This window comes from Patiria miniata, unplaced genomic scaffold (genome assembly GCF_015706575.1).
Source record: "Patiria miniata isolate m_02_andy unplaced genomic scaffold, ASM1570657v1 HiC_scaffold_29, whole genome shotgun sequence".
In the NCBI taxonomy this organism is placed as follows: Eukaryota; Metazoa; Echinodermata; class Asteroidea; order Valvatida; family Asterinidae; genus Patiria; species Patiria miniata.
In genome coordinates, this window is record NW_024037068.1 from 7,927,788 (window position 1) to 7,948,705 (window position 20,918).

Sequence of the window (20,918 nt, forward strand, 5' to 3'; positions counted from 1 at the left end):
CTTGCATTGTCATTCAGTTCTCGTATTGATTTTTCGCTTCAAGTTGAGCGAAAATCCAAAACCCAAACTCAAACCTCTGACAACGAATTTTTATTTAGCGCCGGTGTCAAGACAAGACAAGTAATCTCCGCTTTGCAAACATTACATCGCCGACGTATTTAGCAAAGTCACCCCAACTACGGTACAGGTGCACATTATAATCAATACAACATTTGACATTTTCCCCTCAAATTTTCAGATGTTCCATGGCCAGAAACAAAGTGTATAGATGGGAGCGGAGTGACGTCATCTGATGAAAACATATATACACTTGCACACTAGTTTTCATCGGTTGCTATGTGTTACCATTCAGTACCCCTAGCTCAAAAACCATTGAATTTCAAGAATATGGGTTTGGGAGCTATCGATAAGCCAATGAAAAAAAAAATCCCGGATGTCCGCGCCCACCTAAATGCATTGCAATAAACTGAAAGGCAAGTTGTATGTATTTATTTCATCACATTGCGACCGAGGCAGATCTTTTGTGTTTGCGCAGCTATAGTTTCAATTACCGGCTTTATATTTTCGGCCTTTTTTTTTAATAATAGAGGTTTACTGTCCAAGTTTGAAAGTTCGCATATCCCCTGTGCGGGACAATCCTATCGAGGAGTTTGCAGATGCAGATGCAGATGTGTGCCCCGCGTCTTGAATTTCCAATGTCTGGAAAATGTGGTCATCACCATCCCAATCGTCCATACAACTTTGTTTCTTCACCGAACAGGGGAAGTGAAACAGAAAGTGACCGAATTACAAGGAAAACAATCAAAATCTAGTTGGCTCGCTCTATTAAAAAAACAGATAAAGTACATCTTATTGATATTTAACTCTGAGAATTTCACGTAATTTGCATACTCTACTCCCAAGTTATGACTATTTCAGTTGAAAAATATCACAAAACTCGGGTGTCCGCCACTGATAATATTTTTTTTACGAACTGAGGAATGCCCATTGAGTACAAGGAAACATGGAGATTGTCCCAGCTCAATGAATGAACGAGAACTTGCAAAGGAAAACATATATAAATCGCTATCAATATTTCAGAAAAAAAAGGGTTGACTTGTTCCTCATATTCAAAACACAAAATCAGACAGTAAATACAATGTTTCAGTCTTGATTTCATTGTTAAAATTTAATTTGTATTTGAATTCTTCTGTTTAACCCGTAATTTTCACTAAGTTCAATAGCTTTCAATGACATTCCATGGGCAGCTATAAAAAAAAGGTGTTTTTTTTAGTAAAACATGCATAACTTCTGATGGCATAGATTTCGGGTATAAAAAAAATGGATTAGTAGGAAGAAGATGCTTTTTTTAAGACATATTTCATTGGTGGATCAAATTTGATTGCTTTTAATTAAGAAATCAAATCGTTAATCCGAGTCACTTTCTTTTTGCCTCACCCTGTATAATATGCCCCTTCATACCAGTAATCGGCCCTTGTCATGGACACCGTTGTATTACATTCTTGATAACTTGGGCAGACGACAAATACCCATGATATTTGCCTTTAGGATGGGCAGTTAACTTCGATTTTTCTCAACCTGTTTGTTCGAGCTATAGGCTTGGCGTGGCATGTTTGCCGACATACAGATTATATTACGGTTAAATTCTTTTCAGTGCTGACTTAAAGGCTTGGATCTTGAATGAAAAGACAAGCAAACTCAATATACGTAGCTCAAACCATGGAGCTGTGCTCAAACCATTGTGATTTATGCGAGGTGAGTTCACATGATATTAATACAAATGTTGGATATTTTATACACAAGTGTGTGTTTTCCTTCAATCTTCGACGCCCTATTTGTCTCTCTTTTGTTTGTACTTTGTTTTAGGCAGACCTCCCATATGTTTTGTACACGATCGTCAATTGTAGACATTCGGGAATTGTGGACCCTATTGTACACAGGACTTACTTTGCTTTTTAACCTCATTTCCAATAGTAAGCTTTAGGTTTGAAACTTGCTTCCTGTATCCTGATTAAAGCGCAATATTAGCAAGTGATGGAATTTTATCGTGTAGTTGGTGTTTTTTGTTCCAATGTCAATAATCTTATTGTAAAAGCAACTGAAAATGTTGTAAATGCTTGGGACTTATTATTGACGAAACATTACGTTTTGGCCATCACGTTGAATACGTCAGAAAAACAGTTTCGTCTTAACTGGGTATTGTTGAACGGAATTCGTGACTATGTTACACAAAGAAGCCTCGGTTACAAAATTGTGTGCAAGCTTAGTTATGCCAACTTTAGTGTATTGCGTCAACACGGGGGGAAAAAATGCGAATCTGCAGTCACAGTCCAAACTGAACATTTGCCTTACTATTGCACCGAAGCGACACAGTCCACGTAGCCACGCCAAGGGCGGATCCAGGGGGGGGGCAAAGGGGGCCATGCCCCACCCAAAAAAAAACGAAACCAATTTTTTTTTTTTTATGTGACATCGCAATAAAGGCAGGCAATGAGTACACCACCATCTTTTCCTCAAAAAAACATTGGTTAAAGTGGTCAGAAATTGCCTCAGATCGCACCACAGAGCATCTAGAATCCAAAATTTTTTGGGGCCCCTAAGCGAGCCCCGAACCCCATGCCGTAATTTTTTTGACCCACTTTTCTTTTATTGGGGGGGGGGGGGCAAATTTTTTTGGGCCCCCCCAAAAAAATGTGTTCTGGATCCGCCCTTGAGCCACGCTCACTCAAAATGTAATGATGTACTGAATTGAATTGTGGCAAGATGATTGGTCATGGCCAATAGACAAACAAGACAGAACATGTTGACAAAATATTGTGTTTCTCTCCAACAATAGTGTTTTGTGTCAACACGGGCCAAAACTTGCGAATCTGCAGTCATAGTCTAAACAAAACTTTAGTCTTACTATTGCACAGAAAAAAAAAACGAAGTCTACATAGCCAAGCTCACTTAAAAGTTGAATGATGCATTGAATTGAATTTTGGCCACATGATTGGTAATGACAAAAAGACAAACAAGACAGAATATTTAGACAACATAATGTTTTTCTCTCCATTAATAGTCATGTGTGTCAACACGGACAAAAATTTATGAATTTGCAGAAACAGTCCAAATAGAACATTTGCCTCACTATTGCACAGACACGATATAGTCCACGTAGCCACGCTCACTCAAAAATTAAATGATGCATTGAATTGAATTTAAGCCAGATGATTGGTTCTGGCAAATAGACAAACAAGACAGAATATTTAGACAAAATATTAGTTTTCTCTCCTTCAATAGCACTTTGTGTCAACATGGTTGAACACTTGTGATCTTCAGTCACAGTCCAAACAGAACATTTGCCTTACTATACAGGGTAAATAAAAAAACGGAACCCAAACCCCCAAAAATATGTTGGATATTTAAAAAAATATGTAGCACCAAAAATAATAATGTCTCGAAAGCAAATTTCAAAAGCTACTTTAAGATGAAAAAAAAAATATTGAAATTGTTCAATCCGTTCAAAGAATATCACCGTGTAAACGCAATGACCGTGAAACCTGTCTCGTTGGGAAAAAAAGCGATTTATTGTGTGTTTTGACTGTTTGGAACAACAAAGAAAATGACACAGACTACTCGTTTCAACAATTGTCGCCAACTGTATAGTACACAATGTTTTGATTAACAACCCTGCTTAGGCAAACAATATGATTTATAAAACCAACTGTTTTTAAGACGGGGCTTCAAAGGGACTTTGTTGCATATTGTTAACGTTTAAGTTAGTAAGATTTCATCGCTGGCGATGTTTGAAGACAATTGTGACGACGATTGTTGAAATTGCATTTTTTTTTTGGACGAGACGGGTTTTAGGGCCATTGTATTTAAAATGTGTTTCTTTGATCGTATTTCAGTAATTAATGCATTCAAAAGTAGCTTATGACATTGGCTTTAAATTATAAACTGACCCAACACAATAAGCTATACTATTAAGTACACTGTCTTTTAATGGAATCCTACACATTGAATCAAAAGTAGTCATTTTTTTACCCACACAATATCTGATTTGCAATAAAGAACAAAGTATATAATATGCTCCATTCTGCATGAACAACTAGGATGTTGCGTGAGATCTGGTTACGCTTAGTTTAAAAACAATTCAATTTATGACCTTGAAATTCAAAGAGGTTTGCATCCAACCATATTGCAATTGCTATCCCCCGAAACAGATTGATCTGACATGGATAACTGAGTCTTTCCACACAAAAAGTTAACAAAAGTGTGACAAAATAGAGGGAACCATGGACAAAAGTCGATACACGAGGTACCACTAATCTGTCATGTTTTTCTCTTTCTACATCCAATCTCCTAGTAAGAACCTGGCCCACTAACAAGTTTGAAAAAAAAAATCAGGTTTCGAGAAATCACAGAGGATTATCTTCAAGATATAACATAACATGAAGAGGCATTTCATTTTTAAGTGTTGGGAAGCAGAGAATGAAATGCAAATGAACTCTGTTCCTAATGTAAAGCTTGTTACAACTGATAATGTAGTAACCAACGGATAATGTATCACCAACCGATAATGTCACACAAATTGACCAATACTGTATCACTAACCGATAATGTAACAAAAAATTGACCGATAGTGTAGTAAATGTTACTACACTATCGGTCAATATTTGTTACATTATCGGTTAAGACCGATAATGTAACAACAATCGACTGATGTAGTACATTTTTACTACACTATCGGTCAATTTCTGTTACATTATCGGTTAGTGATACAGTATCCGTTGGTTACTACATTATCAGTTGTAACAAAGCTATCCATTGAGGGATTGCCACTGGCCAATCTTAGGTTTACCTCTTAGTATTTTTAACTACAGGGTGTACACATCTTAAAGACTTCATGTTCACAACAGGGACGAAATTTTGTCACAAGTTTCTGTCCATGTTACGAACATGTATCAAGTTGTATCCTCATTTCATAACTTATCAGGTTCCTTAAATGTTGAATAACAATTCTACATTGAACAAGTAATGTTAATTGAACTAGGGCTGGACTAATCATAAACAAGAGATTCAAGAATGTCCGTCCCTGTTACGAACATTATCCTGCAGTTCATCTTAAAGATAACCCAGTCATTTCCTACATATCCAGTGAATCAGCCTACTTATTTTTCAGTGCAATCACGAATATCACAGGAATGTAAAAAAAAAAAAAAAAAAATTCCACCTCCCATGTCTCGCCCATAAAGTTATATCAGCTGTAGCCGTTAGTTGGGACAGACCAACCTGCTAATACAAGAAATAACATACTCTGAAAAAAAAAACCAGCTAGTTATTCAATTAAATCTATAATGAAATAATATTTTCCACACATTTATATTCAACAAATCTTTCGCTCAAGCACTGAAATATAGGTTTTCCCGGCCAATTTCCTGAAATGTCCATTCACTTCTGAAAATCGGTCATTCATTTCCGTGTGAATTTGAATGCACGTTTTCAATCCCATTTCAATCTAACGACACTTCAATCGTTTTCATTGTTCGTGCATTCGGTTTTGAGAAACAGACGGCCAATTACGTTACCAGTGCATTCATGTAAGCAAGCATACCTTTTCGCGCAGAGTTCTGGAATACCTACAATCTCGTGAATGTGCAATCAAAAGTACGTTTTTCTCATTCAAAATAGCAGATTGCACCACAGAGCATTAAACTAAAGGCGAAATAGAAGGTCAATGTTTGAAATCGCCCTCTAAAAGCAAAAAAAAAAGAGGTCTTGTAAACGAATCTGAATCACCATAACTGAAATGGAATCGAAGGCTCTGGTAGCGAAAATGAAACGCGTGTTCAGAGCGATTAAATGCAGACGAAAATGAATGCCCGATTTTCAGAAGTGAATGAACATTTTAGGAAGTTGGCCGGGAAAACCTATTATTTCAGATGGGAAAATATATAAGTACACACTTATAGCCACTCCAATTATTACCCCCATACAATAATAAAGTCTTAATTTCTACCTCACGCGCACCGGGAAGGATAACAGATGAAGTCCCTTCATAAAAAAAGGCACACGGGATCATACTTGCACTTATCCGAAAAGAAACCCCAGGAAGTATTATGAAAACAAGTTACTTTGCTTTAATATCGAACATCATGAAGTACTGAACAACCTACATGTACGAAATCAGTCTTACCGCATCATCAAGAAATGTCAAATGGTTTGCAACGTTTAGTCAGTCAACCTATTCGGGAAAATGAAGAGTATACTATGGTTTAATACTCATCTTTCTTGAGCATATTTGTTTTTACAGAGTTAATTCCACTAGCTGCACTGAAATTTCACAAGGCGAGGTTTCAAACATTCTGCTTTGGACCTTTTCAGTGGTATTATGATTGAGAATAAACTAAATACACGAAAAGCAACCATTTGTTTTTGCCTTGAACTGATAAGGTAAAACATCGTGAGTTCTCCTATGAGGGTCATGAGAGTTTGCACGGTGGATTGTCAATGGGTGTTGTGTAAAAAAGGGTAAAGAAGTTTCGGGTTGCACCTTTATCAAATCTCTGTGCCCTTCCCAGGTGAAAATTCCAGTTGAACTGGTTTCAACTGGTCCCAACTGGTCCAGTTGAAATGGGAATTGGTGACTGGTTTAACAACAAGAATTGTCAGTTGATAACTGGTGTCTAACTGGTACCCGTTGGATTCAACTGGTTCCAACTGGTTTCTATGGAATTCAGTTGAGCTACCAGTTGATACCAGTTGAATCCAATGGGTACCGGTTGGACACCAGTTAATCCAAGTTAAAACCAGTTGCAACCAGTTGAAACCAGTTGAAATTTTAACTGGTTTCAACTGGAATTTTCACCTGGGAATTGTTTGGTTCCGAAAAAGGTTTCAGGAAACTGGACGTTTCGCGACGGTATACTAAAGGTTTATTGCGAGTTTCAATTCGATTTTGAACAGAATGTCATGATGATCACCATAGTGTTTCTATCCAATAGGCTGTGATCATGATCACTGGTTCACCAGTAATGATGAATGAGGAGACTGCACTTTCGTCGGTCAAAAATTATCATTCTGATTTCGTCCATCCAGATCAATGACAGAGTGCTTGCTCTCGCTTCAGGATCTAAAGCAAATAGTCGTACAAAGCCGTTTGGAGTGGCACTAAAAATGTAGGCCTTTCGGCTCCCATCCTTCAGATATGCCGTTGCATATGGACGGTGGTGAGTTACGCTGTACATGTAACGAAACTCCTGATAATTGCACACCGCCAACATACATCGACCAAGTTTAGTAGCTATCTCTTCCATTACCAATTTGCCATTAAGATCATAAATTACTTTGACAGGATATCCGCTCCTCTGAAGATTCTCGCCCTGCCCGCTCTCGTCTCGAACTATTATCAAATTATTTATCAAAAGTGGATGAGGCGAGTTAAAATCTGATAAGGGTATCACTTGTTGACACTCTCCGGTGTCCTGGCTCCAAATGTTGAGAAGCCACATGCCTATGTCCTGATTCAGGCTGACGCAGACGATAACATTTTGTCCAAGTTTGACGCTTGGCCGACCCCCGCAGGTCAGTTTATGCAAGCATTCACCGCTCCTCGCATCCCACACTACGTTGCTATTATCGTGGGCAGCCACCAGCATCCCGTCCCGATAATCCCAATGTTGAATAGGGTATCCATTCAGAGAAATATCTGTGAGAATATGTTGCAGTCCGTCTTTGATATGCCACACTTCAAAGCGTGTATTGTCGGCCCTATACCCTCCGTGACATGTTATGAACAATTCACCATCAAAGAACAAAGGACTAATACTGCCCCGCTTACATCTCCCCGGCATTTTTAGCTCCTGCCCAGTCTCTGCATCGTACGCACGGACCACATCATCTAGACCAGCCACAACCACAACGCCATCTTTTAACTTGCATGTATCATCCAAACCAGAAATAATACATTTCAATGTGACCGTCCGAAAATCGTAGACGAAGATATCGTATTGGCCTAAACAAATTGCCATGAGATCCCCATCGATGACAACTTTGCAATAGGGTTTCAGCTCTTTCCAAGCAATATCCTTGAAATGAGACCGATTTGTAGCCCAGTTCCTATCCAGATGGTAAGCTCTCATGTAGACGCCTTTCCACCTGCAAGTGCTGGTTAAACCCGCTGTGTTGTCATCAGTCACGATCCTATCATTCTGGAAGGTGACGCTGCAGTCACTTGCTTCACTAGCGCCAGTGGCTTCCTCGGAAGGTCCGTAAGAGGCTATCTTGGCCAGGTCTGTGGTGGTGCCGTAGAGCTCCCATCCTCTGCTTTGACAAAGAGGAAGCCAGAATGAATCCTGATTGGTCGCATCGCGTAGCCAACGGCAGCATGATGCCAAGTTACACAGGTCAGACGCACTCAGATGCTGGAAAATGTTCTGGAGTAGGTCATCGGGCACGCAATAAATAGATGATCCACTCGGCGCCACGGTAGTGCATTGGTCCTCGCTGCTATTTGCCGATACTTCATTGGAGGCCGTTGCAAAGATATTCTGAAACAAATGATTTTGTTTAAAAATTAGCAACACCGAACTTAATTTCTCAGACTTTGCCCAGGCTGTGACCTAGAAGGTTGGGTTGGGACTTCAAAGAGATCAAGGATATATACTACTTCTCAGGCTAAGCCAATTTCACGAAGGCGCTGGCTGAAAATATACCTGTACAGGATTTGCATAGTTGGCAAGCAGTATTAAAGCGAGTGCCAGAATATGTACTTGTAATTATTGTATGACTGTTTGGTCACTATTAGGTATTACATGCATTAATTTAGACGACCGTTCCTGTTTTCGACATGCAAAATCTTACAAGGAATTGTACGACTGCAGGAAGCCACTGCCTCAGCTAGAACTTGTTACTCATTGCGAATTTCGCAATAAGGATTCTCAAGTGACCAACAAAAGTGCGAGGATTTCCCAAACTGCGCTTGTATGTGACATGTGTTGGAGTCCCCCATCGATGTCAACGGATGGGTATTCAGCAACATCTGGTGTCCTTATCGGTGTGTCTTCTCGTGTGAAAGGAGACCTACATGGACCTTATTGACGAGAAAGCCATTTTAGTCGGGTTCCCTGAATGTATTTCATTAATTGCGAACTGTTGAATGGGATGGTGCCAGACTATTTATACATTCTAGCCTCACTTTCATTTCGTTTGTGGCTTAAAACATTAGGGTATGTTCAATCACAAATTTAAAATTAATTCATTAGAGCAGACTGGTGTAATGTGCAATTAAGTTTATGTCATTGCTTTCATTTTTCTTCACAAGTTCCAAAAATACTGCGAGTGAAACTTGCGCGATCCCCCTGACATGCTGGCAATTTGCATACATACAGGCATGACAGGCAGTTAGTAAGGACAATTTTCAGTCTACCTAACCAAAGTGGAATGTGTCATAACTAGCAACAGGGATTAGGCAAAGAAATGGGTAGGCAGCTCTGTTAGTTGGACAGTGTTGTGTCACTTGTGTGTGCCTCTCGAGGCTAAGTGAAAGTAAACACCCGTAGATCACTATGAGTCTACAACTAGTACAAAGCTCTAAAGGTAAAGTCTGAAGTCCTCAGCGATACGGAAAACGGACGGAATTTCATGGAAAATAAGGACAACACAGAATTCTATATTAACTGCCAAAACGATACATGGAAACTTGAAAAAGGAACTAAAAACAGTTTCGTAGTGTCAGTCTTCAATTTTTTCTTACCAAATGCACGTAGCGCTACTGAAGCGATTACATGGCCAAACGTACGCAAGTACATATACAGCGTGATCTGACAGCAGCATCACTGGTAACACGACAGTACTGCAGGGATTCTTATTTCATTGGGAACCAGCTGAGTTCGTGTCAAAATGGAAATTGCTAGTCTTGGTTCAACGACGCCTTTCGCAATGAGGTCTGTGCAGCGCGCGGTATCATGCGATTCAACATGTGGAATGACCGCAAAGAAACCGGGGTCCGCTCATAAGTCCGACGCTTCATACATGTAGGTCCGACACCTCATAAGTCCGACAAAATCGCATCCCCTAAACAAATAAAGGCTTACAAGTCTGACACCTCATAGGTCTGACGCCTCATAAGTCCGACGCCTCATAGGTCCGACGCCTCATAGGTCCGACGCCTCGTAAGTCCGACAAATTAAACGCCTCGTTTTTCCGTTGTCGGACTTCTGAGGCGTCGGACTTATGAGGCGTCGGACCTATGAGGCGGAATAAATAAATTTTATGCCTCATAGGTCCGATGCCTCATTAGTCCGAAATTTCGGACTTATGAGGCGTCGGACCTATGAGGCGTCGGACTTATGATACGGCCCCAAGAAACCAATACTGTCAGATCGCCCGCATTATATCACAACTGCTAAACGGCCTATTCGGCTCTCACCGCATGCCCAGTAGTCCCGGATTGGTGCACAGGCAAGCCGTCCGTCATGAATTATGCATCACAGAACGACATTTCATTGTATGCTATGGTATACATGTAGTATGTACGTGTATGTATTTATGCACGATTTTCTGTATGCCGCGACCAGCAGGCTACATTGTACCTCGTGTGTGCGTGCATACGGTGACATCTAGAGCGAAACTTTCGTGTTGTGTCAACTTGTGTGTGATCATGGTGTTTGTTTTTTAAGAAACCAAAGAAAACAGCATTTTAAATTTTAACAAAACGGAATTTTGATTTTTCAAAATGGGAAACTTCAGACTTTATCTAAAGGGACCTTTTTACTTACAAAACAATAACCTTTACGACAATGGAGAAACAAAATGACATAAATCATTGGCTACCTACATGTACATAGACCAAGGCCTGTGGAGGTCATGACCTGTTGCCTGAGTCTAATCCCTTTATCAGATCACGCATCCTACACACAAGGATCAACGACTCGGCCCAACTCCTGGTTAGATGTGTGATAACGGCCCGTACTGGTAGCAAATATCATGAATACTTGTCAACAAAGACCCCTACGTACGGTGGCTTTCAGATTTGCATGGCTCTACTACGCCCGATCTGATGTCAAAGTCCGTCAAGCCAGCTAATTATATTTTTGAATAATCACGAGTCTACGTTTTTGGTCTTCATTAGTGAATTCTGATAAGTGATACCTGCATAACCATGTTAAAACCGAGCACAATATCCTAAGCTTTAAAATGAACTATGAAATGTCGCTTTTGTTTCATCGGTTCGGGATCACATCTGTCTAAAACTTCTTAATGAAAGCCTAATTTAAAATGAAATTTAGGTAAACGGTGTTCTCCTAGAAATTGGACGTTTATTTTCCGGGTAAATACTTCATCTATGACATGTATGAAGACAAAAATCTGCACAATACAACCTGTTATATCCTGAAGTATTTATTTGTTAACAATTTTGGAAGAATTATGTCTTACATAAGGAGTATTTTTGCATACAGTTTTATGAATATTTCCGTTTAAGATGTTATGCAAAAAAACGACACAATATGGCATACCTGGAAAATTCGCGATTGCAAGCAAACGGGTATTATTGCCTGTTATCACACCTCTAACCAATTAAAGCAAGTCTACTCAGTGCATTTTGTACTGAAGCACAGAACAGTCGTTTATCCTGGTGTCTAGGATCAGTGATGCAATAGTCCGAAGGTTCATTAGTCCGAAGATTCAGTAGTCCGAATTTAGAATGAGGTTAATTAGTCCGAAGGTTCAATAGTCCGAAACGAAAATAAGGTTCACTAGTCCGAAGGTTCATTATTCCGAATTGAAAATAACGCCCGATAGTCCGACCCGACAATACGGTCCAATAGTCCAAATGGACAATTAGGTCAGATAGTCTGAATCGACATAAGGTCCTACATACGTATGACCAAGCCTTTACAGTAACAATGAATTCCTTAAACAAGAGAAAGATACGAAGAACCAAAAACGAAAATGTCACATTCCGGTTCAGGGCCCATTTTCGCGGAGCTGTTACAGTGGAAATGTTGCTAAACCAGCTAGGAACCAGTTAAAACCAAAATGCATTTCATGACATTTTGGCTGGTAACCAGTCGATACCGAGCAAATATTACATAAGATAGGTTCAGTTATGAGTTTTTCGCAAGAACGTGTTCGCCTAGATTGCATCATGGACACGCGCGTGAATGTCATGAAAATACTCGGTGGCAACTCACATACAATTGTTGGCTTGCCGTACCTAACGACTAACCAGTGGTTTTGGCATTCGTCGTAATGTCAAGGAAAGGCTCTACAAAAACTCATGATTTCTCAAGCATGCAAATATATTTAAGACTGATATAAGACATTTTATCAGGGGTCAAATAAACTACTCCTCATAATCACAAGACTTGAGATTATCTCAAGTATTTTCGACGATTTTCACAAAAGGTATGCAAACATGGATTCTACGAATACAACACTGTATCTGTTTAAATTCTTTTCTGCGTACACGATTGGGAATGCAAAGCAGCGTTGCTGTATATGTGTTTAGTAAAATGTCTGCGTAGAGGAGTGGCTTAAAATTGGCCCGCAAAAAAACCCCCAGCATTCAGCCAACACAGCCTACCTGTGGCACGTCGGCACTTATTCTCCTCGTAGCTTCCTGCGTCGGCGGTGATCCCGGATCTGCCACCGATCCCCCATGATCCATGTTCCTGGTGAAGCTGGACGCTGTGGAGCCCACGGAGCTAAAGCAACTGGTACTGCTGCTGTGTTTCTCCCTGGTAACTGTCTTGCGCTTGGCAGAGCGAGGAGGGGGCTTGCGCAGCACTTTGGCGACTTTGTGGACGGGAACGAAGAGGCCGTGCTTGGGCTTGCATTGGAAGTACCTGTAAGAATAACGGCGGAAGGAAATTTTATGAGCATCAACAAATCCTGCACATTACAATTTACTCTTATGATTTTTAGGAGTAACCTGCCAGCTATGGAGGGAGTGTGGCCTAGTGGTTAGGGTTTGTGACTCATGCTCAGAGGGTCAGGGGTTCGAACGCAGCTGCTGCCCATGAGTTGTGTCCTTAGGCAAGCTACTTCACCCCCAATTGCCTCTCTCTACCCAGGAGAACAAATGAGTACAGGCATTAGCTGGGGAGTAACCTGGCATCCCATCAAAGGAGGAAAAGAAATATTCTCAGTCATTTCCTGCCAAGGACACTAGTACTGGACACACAATGTACCATATCATTTTCTTAGCGTCTCTATCAAACTGGGCCCTGACATTTTCAGCATTGTTTGCTTACATGTACATGTAGGTCGAAAAGCACTCTCAAGGGTTCAGGTACAGGCCATGTGACAAGAATCCCAATAAATGGGGCCACTTCTACTGTCACGTTAGCAGTTTTTCCAATGGTTCTAATTTGAAACCACCAAAAAAACTGAAGAATTTCAACACATGAATGGACATCCGGCCTTTGGCTTAAGATGAGTTGTGTGGATTATTTATATTGCTTTGTGACATTATCCTCAAATTTCCATCAAAAAGTGGACGGAAAACTCGGGCAACTTTTTCTGTCCACTTTTGATGGAAATTTGAGGGCGATTTTAAAAATTCCAAAAGAAACAAAGAAATGATGCAAGACATATTACGTGTTTTATAAGCCTAAATGTACATGTCCATTCTTATTTCAAAAACTTTTTGGGTGGCTTCAGGAACTGTAAAAAAAAATTACCGCTAACGTGATGGATGCAAAGTGACCCCCTTTATTGTGTTTATTTCCATATATACAAACATTATTCCTGCCACGATGCCGTCATTCTTGCCAAGTTCGTCATCAAGCTCAACGCCGGCCCAGTCCCCTTCACCGAACTTGGTGGTGCCGATGTACCGCAGCGTACCTAGCTTGCTGCCGCTGACCATGACGCGATCACCACCCTGAAAGGCCAAAGACAGGGGGGAAAAACGTCATCTCAACATACCAATGCAATAGAGTTATATTTTTTAAGGGTAATATACAACACAATTTGCAAAACTCAAAAACTAAAACAGTCAGTGGCCGTGTCACGCACACAGCCCTGTTTGACCTCAGTTTCTTGTCCCGAGGTCAAGCACACATGGCCCAAAAGCGTACGCGAGATTTTACGAGATTTATTCAAGACTACAGAAAAAAAACACAAAAAGTGCATGGATACATACACTGTTTGGCCAAGACGGTTTTAAAAATAAGTGAAAAGTTGAAATCGTGTACATTATGGTTATGAAAAGTTGAAATCGTGTACTTTATTGTGATACCAAAAATAATTGCTTTTTACAAATGTAAAGTGTTGTCACGGCCTGTCAAACAAAATCATATTTTTTATCAACAAAATCGAGGGCCGATAGTTTTTAGGTGTACATTCGATTCTTAAAAAAGGCCAAAAGAAACGGCAAGGCTCAGTAGGTAGAGGAAAGTATAGGCTTCATTTTCATGTGAAACACGTGCAGGAGACTAATGTTTGGTCCAAATCGCCGGTTGAAAAATGAAGACTTTTACGAGATTTCATGATTTGCAATCACATGTACGCGTCTGAACGAACGTAAGTACGCCGACGTACCTTGGCCTGAAAACATTGCGAATAGCACGTGCTAACGCGGTGCAATGAATGACTTACATGTATGAATATTAAGCAGGCCATACTCGAGCTCGACCAATCAGTGGGCGTATGGGTCACAAGGTCACACGGTGTTTGGGTTTCTCGCTCTATGCTTTACGATGGCGACAATCTTTTTGCGTTGTGAAAAATGGAAGTTGTTGGAAACATTAGGTGTACATCGAATTCTGAAAATATTAAAGACATCACGTTCACAAGATTGTTTGTAGATGAAGGTTCACTCTGTCCTTTGATTACCTCAACATTTGGGAGACTTTCGTCGTTCTCAAAAAACCCCGGAAATTTCATGACCTAATTTTTAGTCGATTTGTCCGTGAAATAATATCGTCAAAATGCATCGGAATCTTTTTTTTAGAAAAAAAATACCTTAATGGATGTATGAAGTGGGTCTTTAACTACCCAAAACAACTTTGTTAGTTTGGATCGGTTGTGGTTTGCCATACAAATTGCGAATTTTCTGAAGCCCTTTTTACGGCCATCGTTCGATGGCCTCGCGTTGCTGTCCGTTGTGTGGATGAGAAAATAGAGCAGCTACGCGTGACACGGCAACTGACTGAAAACTACAAATTATTATGAAATACCTTCTTTGACTGTATATGTGTCCTGTTCTGTCAAAAGCAGACGCTTCTGGGCAAAGGTTGAAATTGAGATAGGGCCAAAAAACGCTGTGGGGGTGAATTTTTTTCGATTTTCTAATTTTTGCATATTTGTAATCTTGAACATGTCTAAAATATACAATAAAATGTTGAAACCCGAATTTGAACACTAAAAATAGTATTTTTGATGATTTGTTAAGGTATATCATTTACAGAAATGTCACTTGAAACAGACCTGTCTTAAAATAGACCCCAAACTTCAACTGCCATTTTCTCCGTTTTCTACTTTTCAACACAATGAACTTCAAAATAGCATAACTTTGCCCAGGAAAGACCGGTTTCAAAAATTAAACCACCTATTAAAAGGAAAATGAACATATTTTAACAATATTCAAAAATCTTGTTTTTTACCGTATGCCCAGAAAAGTCTGATTTTGACAGAACAGGTCACATATGTGAAAAGTAGTCTCAAGCATCCTGTGAAATCATGGCACATGGTGTGCCGTCATTTTCAAGAAAAGTGAAGTTTTTGTATCAATTTCCAAAGATGGTTGGCTGACCATCACTGGCAGAAAAGCCCAAATTTCTTCAAATATGCCCCCAATTTGCAAAAATTTAGTTAGTCCAAATGCTGTTTGCAATCGGTTGCACATCTGTGAACGGGTGCAAGCCAGCTTGTCTGGTTTCCTGACCGGACAATTCGCCGACATTTATAAATTGCTCCGTTTCATCTGAAGTACTGGTAGGGTCTGGGAACCAGACTACATGTACAAGACAGCGTTTTTTTGGACTTGGTTTTTCCAGCATCTGTGAACACAAAACCTTTAACCCTTTCCTTACCATGGGCGACTTTTGTCCACAAGAAGAACCCCCCTGCTGGTTCCCATGGGCGACTCGACCAGGAAACCACACACAGAACACCCTCAACACAGATATATTCACTACTTTTCAGAAAGGCGGCATTTTGATATGTTTGGCCGTCCATACATCAACCATATACCAGCTGAAAGAGTATTTTCGGATTGTTCTAATGGTGTAGTTTATTCATAGTGTTGCCATTACAAAAACATGAGAAAAGTGCTTCAGAAGTATCCACGCACAAATTGAGGTATGGAGTGCCATTTGGTCACGTGGTGAAATGGCTTGCAGTTTGATAAATGGAACCAGATGAACAAACAGGCATAACTTTCTTATATTTACACATATGGACTTCATTTTTACATCACATACAAGAGTAAGGTCCAAGGAACAAACTTTACACACAACACCTATGATTAAAATCACTCCTTGGCAGTGAAAATCTGGGTTGAAAAAAGTGAGTTTTGGACTTGTGGTCATTTTGTTCACGCTCTAGTGATTTCCGCAAGCCTGAGCAAACAATTTGGTCATAGGGAGAGCCAAGTCAATAAACAATGTGGTCATGAAAGGGTTAAACATGTCAGTGTAACAATATTTGTTATAACATACTAACCCCCACATTCATCCATTTCTGAAAATTACAGCAAGCGGAAACAGCTTTCCTAGCAGGCGGCTCGCGGGAGAGTTTGTCCGGCCGGGTGAAGACCCCTCTGTTGCGCTCACACTGGAAGTATCGCACCCCTTTGACTGACCCATCATTCTTTCCGACATTTTGTCCGAAGGCTCTGTCCAGGGCGACCCCGGCCCACTGACCGGGGGCAAACTGCGTCTCACCGAGATACTGGATGGAGCCGCGCCTATCGCCGCTTACGATGACCCGCAAGCCGATGGTTAAATTGTCTTTTGGGGTAGACGAGTTTGACGGTGGATTCACCTCGACGATGTTTTCCACATAGTAGCTTGCTTCCGACGGCTCCATCCCCGCCACCCTGGCAAATTGGGCCACGGCATCTGTATGGAACCAAAAAAACCTGTCAATAAAGATATGGCTTTAAAAAAATGGGTAAATCATAAATAACGACCGAATGGCCTACAGGTACATGCATGCCAATCCCTTAACCCTAACTGCCCTGAATCCTTCAAAATCCTCTTTGCCAAAGTGGAGGAATTTGGAGGATTGAGGTTACATGGCAAAAGAGTGTTACTGATTTCGTAGGATGCACTTTGTCAAGGTCTTGGGCCGGACTTGTGTTGTTTTGCTCAGCCATGCATAAATATAGGTCTGGATTATGCTTGAAAACCTCCGCACTGCTCCAGGATGTCACTGGCCAAGCCTCAACATATTGACAGTCACTGCCGCAGGATTTTGCACGATTCAGGCAGTGGTCACCCCTCCACGGACCATATTCAAGAACTAATTGAGGAGTTCGCACGACGGAGACTATATGCTATTTTTACATGAGGCCAATTGGAGGATTTGGCAGGATTGAGGCTACATGTACATGTACATCCTAGCAAAAAGGCCTAGGGAGTAAGGATTAAATTAAGGGGTCCAAGCAATTTTTAGTTGTGCAACTTTCTACTCCTCATAACTGTATAAAAACTATTTGACATCCCTTTTGGTTAACTTTATTGAAAAGTGCATTTCTGTTCACATTTACAATTTTCCATGCTTTCCGGACAACTGAGAGTGCTGTTGTTGTGATGTCATTTCAAGAAGACAATGTTCAGTTTAGGGGTATTCTGTTCAAATTGTGAACCGAAATTCACTCATTCAAAACATTTGCTCATTGGCTACTACCACATACTTACACAACAATGAATGACCAAAGAAGAGACAATTTATGACAGCAAAATAGCAACAATTCTAGCAACTTTTTGGGCTGAAAAAGCTGAAACATTGAGGTTTCTTGATGTCCGTCAGTTGAATAACATCACAGTTTTGCTATAAATGAATACAGAAATTCGCATTGGCATAAAAAAAACAAAAAAGCATCAAAATAAAAAAAAACTTTCAAAATTTGAAATAGTGTTTTAAAATGGGACACAAAGGTGCACTTTCACAAATTGCATGTACATGTATCTTGACCTTTAGATATTGACCAATCAGCGGGTGATTTCTATATCGGGTCTTCGGTCATTCACCGTTGTCACGTCATATATATCCATGGACAAAATAAAAACATAGACACAGCAGCAAAGGCTGCAGTCACGCGCTCTATTTAATGTTACGCGACACACGCCCGGCTGTTGTTGAATTACAAAACACGGCATTCGAATTGACCAATCACAGTTTTAGTCCTGATTCTGGAATGAAATGACGTCACGATTTAGTAAAGTCAACCCTATTTGACGGAGGCATGAGATCGCGTAAATCTGCATGCTTTGATATCAGACGTTATACAGGAGACTTGGCTCCATGGATTGCGGGTGATAGTCAGACTACCCCCTCCTCCTCCCCTCCTCCTCCTTCCCCCACCTTAACAAAATGACAACTTGGTTCAACTTCCCCAGTAAATGTTCCTTACCTTCCACCTTAACGGTCTTGGAGTTCCGGCTGCCTGATCGTGGTTTCCCTCGCGAGCGAGGCGTTGGCTTGGTTCTGGCAGCAAGCAGTTCCTCGTTTTGATTCCTTGAGAATGGCCAAATGTCTGCCCTCTCGCTATCGCAGCGCCTCATTTGGATAATTTCATCTGAACAGAGAGAAGACAAAAACTATTCCTCTTTTGGATTGACCCTCAAAATTGGAACTGTTGCCGCTGAAACACGGAGTCATATTTCAATACAAGAGTGAATGTTCTCAACAAATAATGAACGTTTTGCATTCGTGCAAAGGTGAGAATATTTTTATTCGTCAAAAGATGGAATGATTACTTCAACTGGTTGACTGGAATGGAACATTCAATCTTTCACCTCATGAAAATATTTTCACCATTGCACTCTTAAACATTTATTATTTGTATAATAAACTACTTATGATCACGTACCTACTGCAATGAGGGGAGGCGCGTACTTTGCTCGTAATACTACATACATGTACGTGACGAAATCAAGAAGGCACCCAAGTTTTGTTTTTGTCCATTTCGCACAGAGCGAAACAGATTTCAGCTTGAAATCTTGACTTTCTAGGTAGAAAATAAGCCACTAAATCCATTTATGGCTGTAGAAAAGCATCCCCTAGGATATTAGCCTACCTTCTAAAAACTGATGCAAACTCGATCAAAATGATTATTTTCTGTACAAGTGATAAAAAAACTCTTTTTCTGGAACTAATCCATCGATTTTGATTGTGAAAGTGTGCTTTCATAACAAGAAAAACTCCTCAGGTTAACTTCTGCCCTTTTAAAATGAGTATAAAGGTCATTTACAGCGGAAAACACGTCATCTTTGCGACCACCTTCAACCCCCAACTTCTGGGTCATTCAAACAAAGATGGCGATCGTGTGTTCGGCCACGAAAAATAAAAGCTCGGAAAAACTCATCAAAAGTTACTTTTTTACGTCCAAATGTAAGAAAATCTTTCAGCGTCATAATTTTGATAACATTTCACGCAAGTTTGGAAAGTTTGGGGGCGAAAAACTGAATGAAAGGTGAGTGTTTTGTACTAGCGTGAAAAATCAGCGTAAAAAACGTGAAAAATCTTGACGATTTCAGTGGCTTGTCCGTAAAAATACGCCTGTTCCAACGGCGTATTTTTACGGACAAGCCACCGAAATCGTCAAGATTTTTCACGTTATTTTGGGGGTTTTTTCAAGTCGATCATTAGGCTCCGTAAATGACTGCTGAATGTATGAGGTATGTGGGTGAACTCTGGGGTGGGATATTAGAGGTGAAAATGAACAATTTTTGGGAGAGTCCATTTTTTTAGGGTCTCTTGCTACCCCATGGAAACGCACAGGCCTTCCTCCAGCGTTACATGTGAATGAATATGGAGCATGTCAGCTGGAGTTACTCTAGCCCCATAAATGTGGCCTATTTACTGGACTGCCTCCGTAAACATAGGCCACATGTCCACATGTACAAAACTCGTGTCGACTTTGCCAAATTTTGATTTTCACATTTAGGCTTAGTTTGTAGGATTTTTTTGCTTTAGAAGCATACTCACCCACTTTATAGGCTAGTCAGAAAGTGCTGCCTTTTTCAGATGTCTAATTTTTGTAAAGTTTCATGTTGAAATTTTGATACGCAAACGTGTAAAAATGAATCTGGAAATTTCACGAAAAATATACATCTGAAAAAGGCAGCACTTTCTGATTAGCCTATAAAGTGGGTGAGAATGCTTCTAAAGCAAAAAAATCCTACAAACTAAGCCTAAATGTGAAAATCAAACTTTGGCAAAGTCGACACGATTTTTGTACATGTGGACGTGTGGTCTATGTTTACGGAGGCAGTCCAGTAAATAGGCCACATTTATGGGGCTAGAGTAACTCCAGCTATACTAGGTCAAAGAGCTTTATGCAAAAATCATGCCAATTTAACGGACTAATATTTAAAACACTATATCATTCATCTTTCTATATATCGATAAAGGGCTTATTGTACTCACATTTCGTCAATGACGCACAGAAAGGGAAAAATTATGGTACATTTGGGTTAAACAAAGGAGCTCTTTTTAGGGCCTGCAGTGCAACACGGAAATGCGAAAACGGTCTACAAGTTTATATCGATGGAGGGCGCTATATAACTTTTCTGAGCGCATCGAGCGCGCGCTAAGGGTGCAGACCAGTAAATCGGTCCGAAATTGCCTGCGCCGGCCAAATCACGATTTGCATGCCCTCAAAATCTTCGGTATTTGGGCATGCTGTGGGCCATGAACTTGAGGGTTTGTTAACAATATGGGTGGAAGCCGTGCACAGGACTGGGAGCTTGCAGTTC

The 20,918-nt window shown here is 40.4% G+C and overlaps 1 protein-coding gene across 1 annotated transcript; it reads right to left on the minus strand.

Moving 5' to 3' along the window:
- Nucleotides 1-6,374: 6,374 nt before the first annotated feature.
- LOC119735945 lies at nt 6,375-20,694 on the minus strand. Its single transcript, XM_038209909.1, has 6 exons — nt 20,590-20,694; nt 18,572-18,736; nt 16,657-17,054; nt 13,731-13,873; nt 12,572-12,833; nt 6,375-8,534 (listed from the first exon to the last, which is right to left on the minus strand). The coding sequence occupies exons 2-6, from the start codon at nt 18,720-18,722 to the stop codon at nt 7,011-7,013; spliced, it is 2,478 nt and encodes an 825-aa protein (XP_038065837.1). The 5' UTR covers nt 18,723-18,736; nt 20,590-20,694; the 3' UTR covers nt 6,375-7,010.
- Nucleotides 20,695-20,918: the final 224 nt, after the last annotated feature.

What these genes read in the sequence shown, in the direction of transcription:
- LOC119735945 (XM_038209909.1), bottom strand. Translation starts at nt 18,722, where the DNA reads ATGAGGCGCTGCGATAGCGAGAGGGCAGACATTTGGCCATTCTCAAGG. An exon ending in CAAGACCGTTAAGGTGGAAG is followed by an intron (nt 17,055 to 18,571) that starts GTAAGGAACATT and finishes GGTTCCATACAG; the next exon opens with ATGCCGTGGCCCAATTTGCC. An exon ending in TAAGTGCCGACGTGCCACAG is followed by an intron (nt 8,535 to 12,571) that starts GTAGGCTGTGTT and finishes CATTTGTTTCAG; the next exon opens with AATATCTTTGCAACGGCCTC.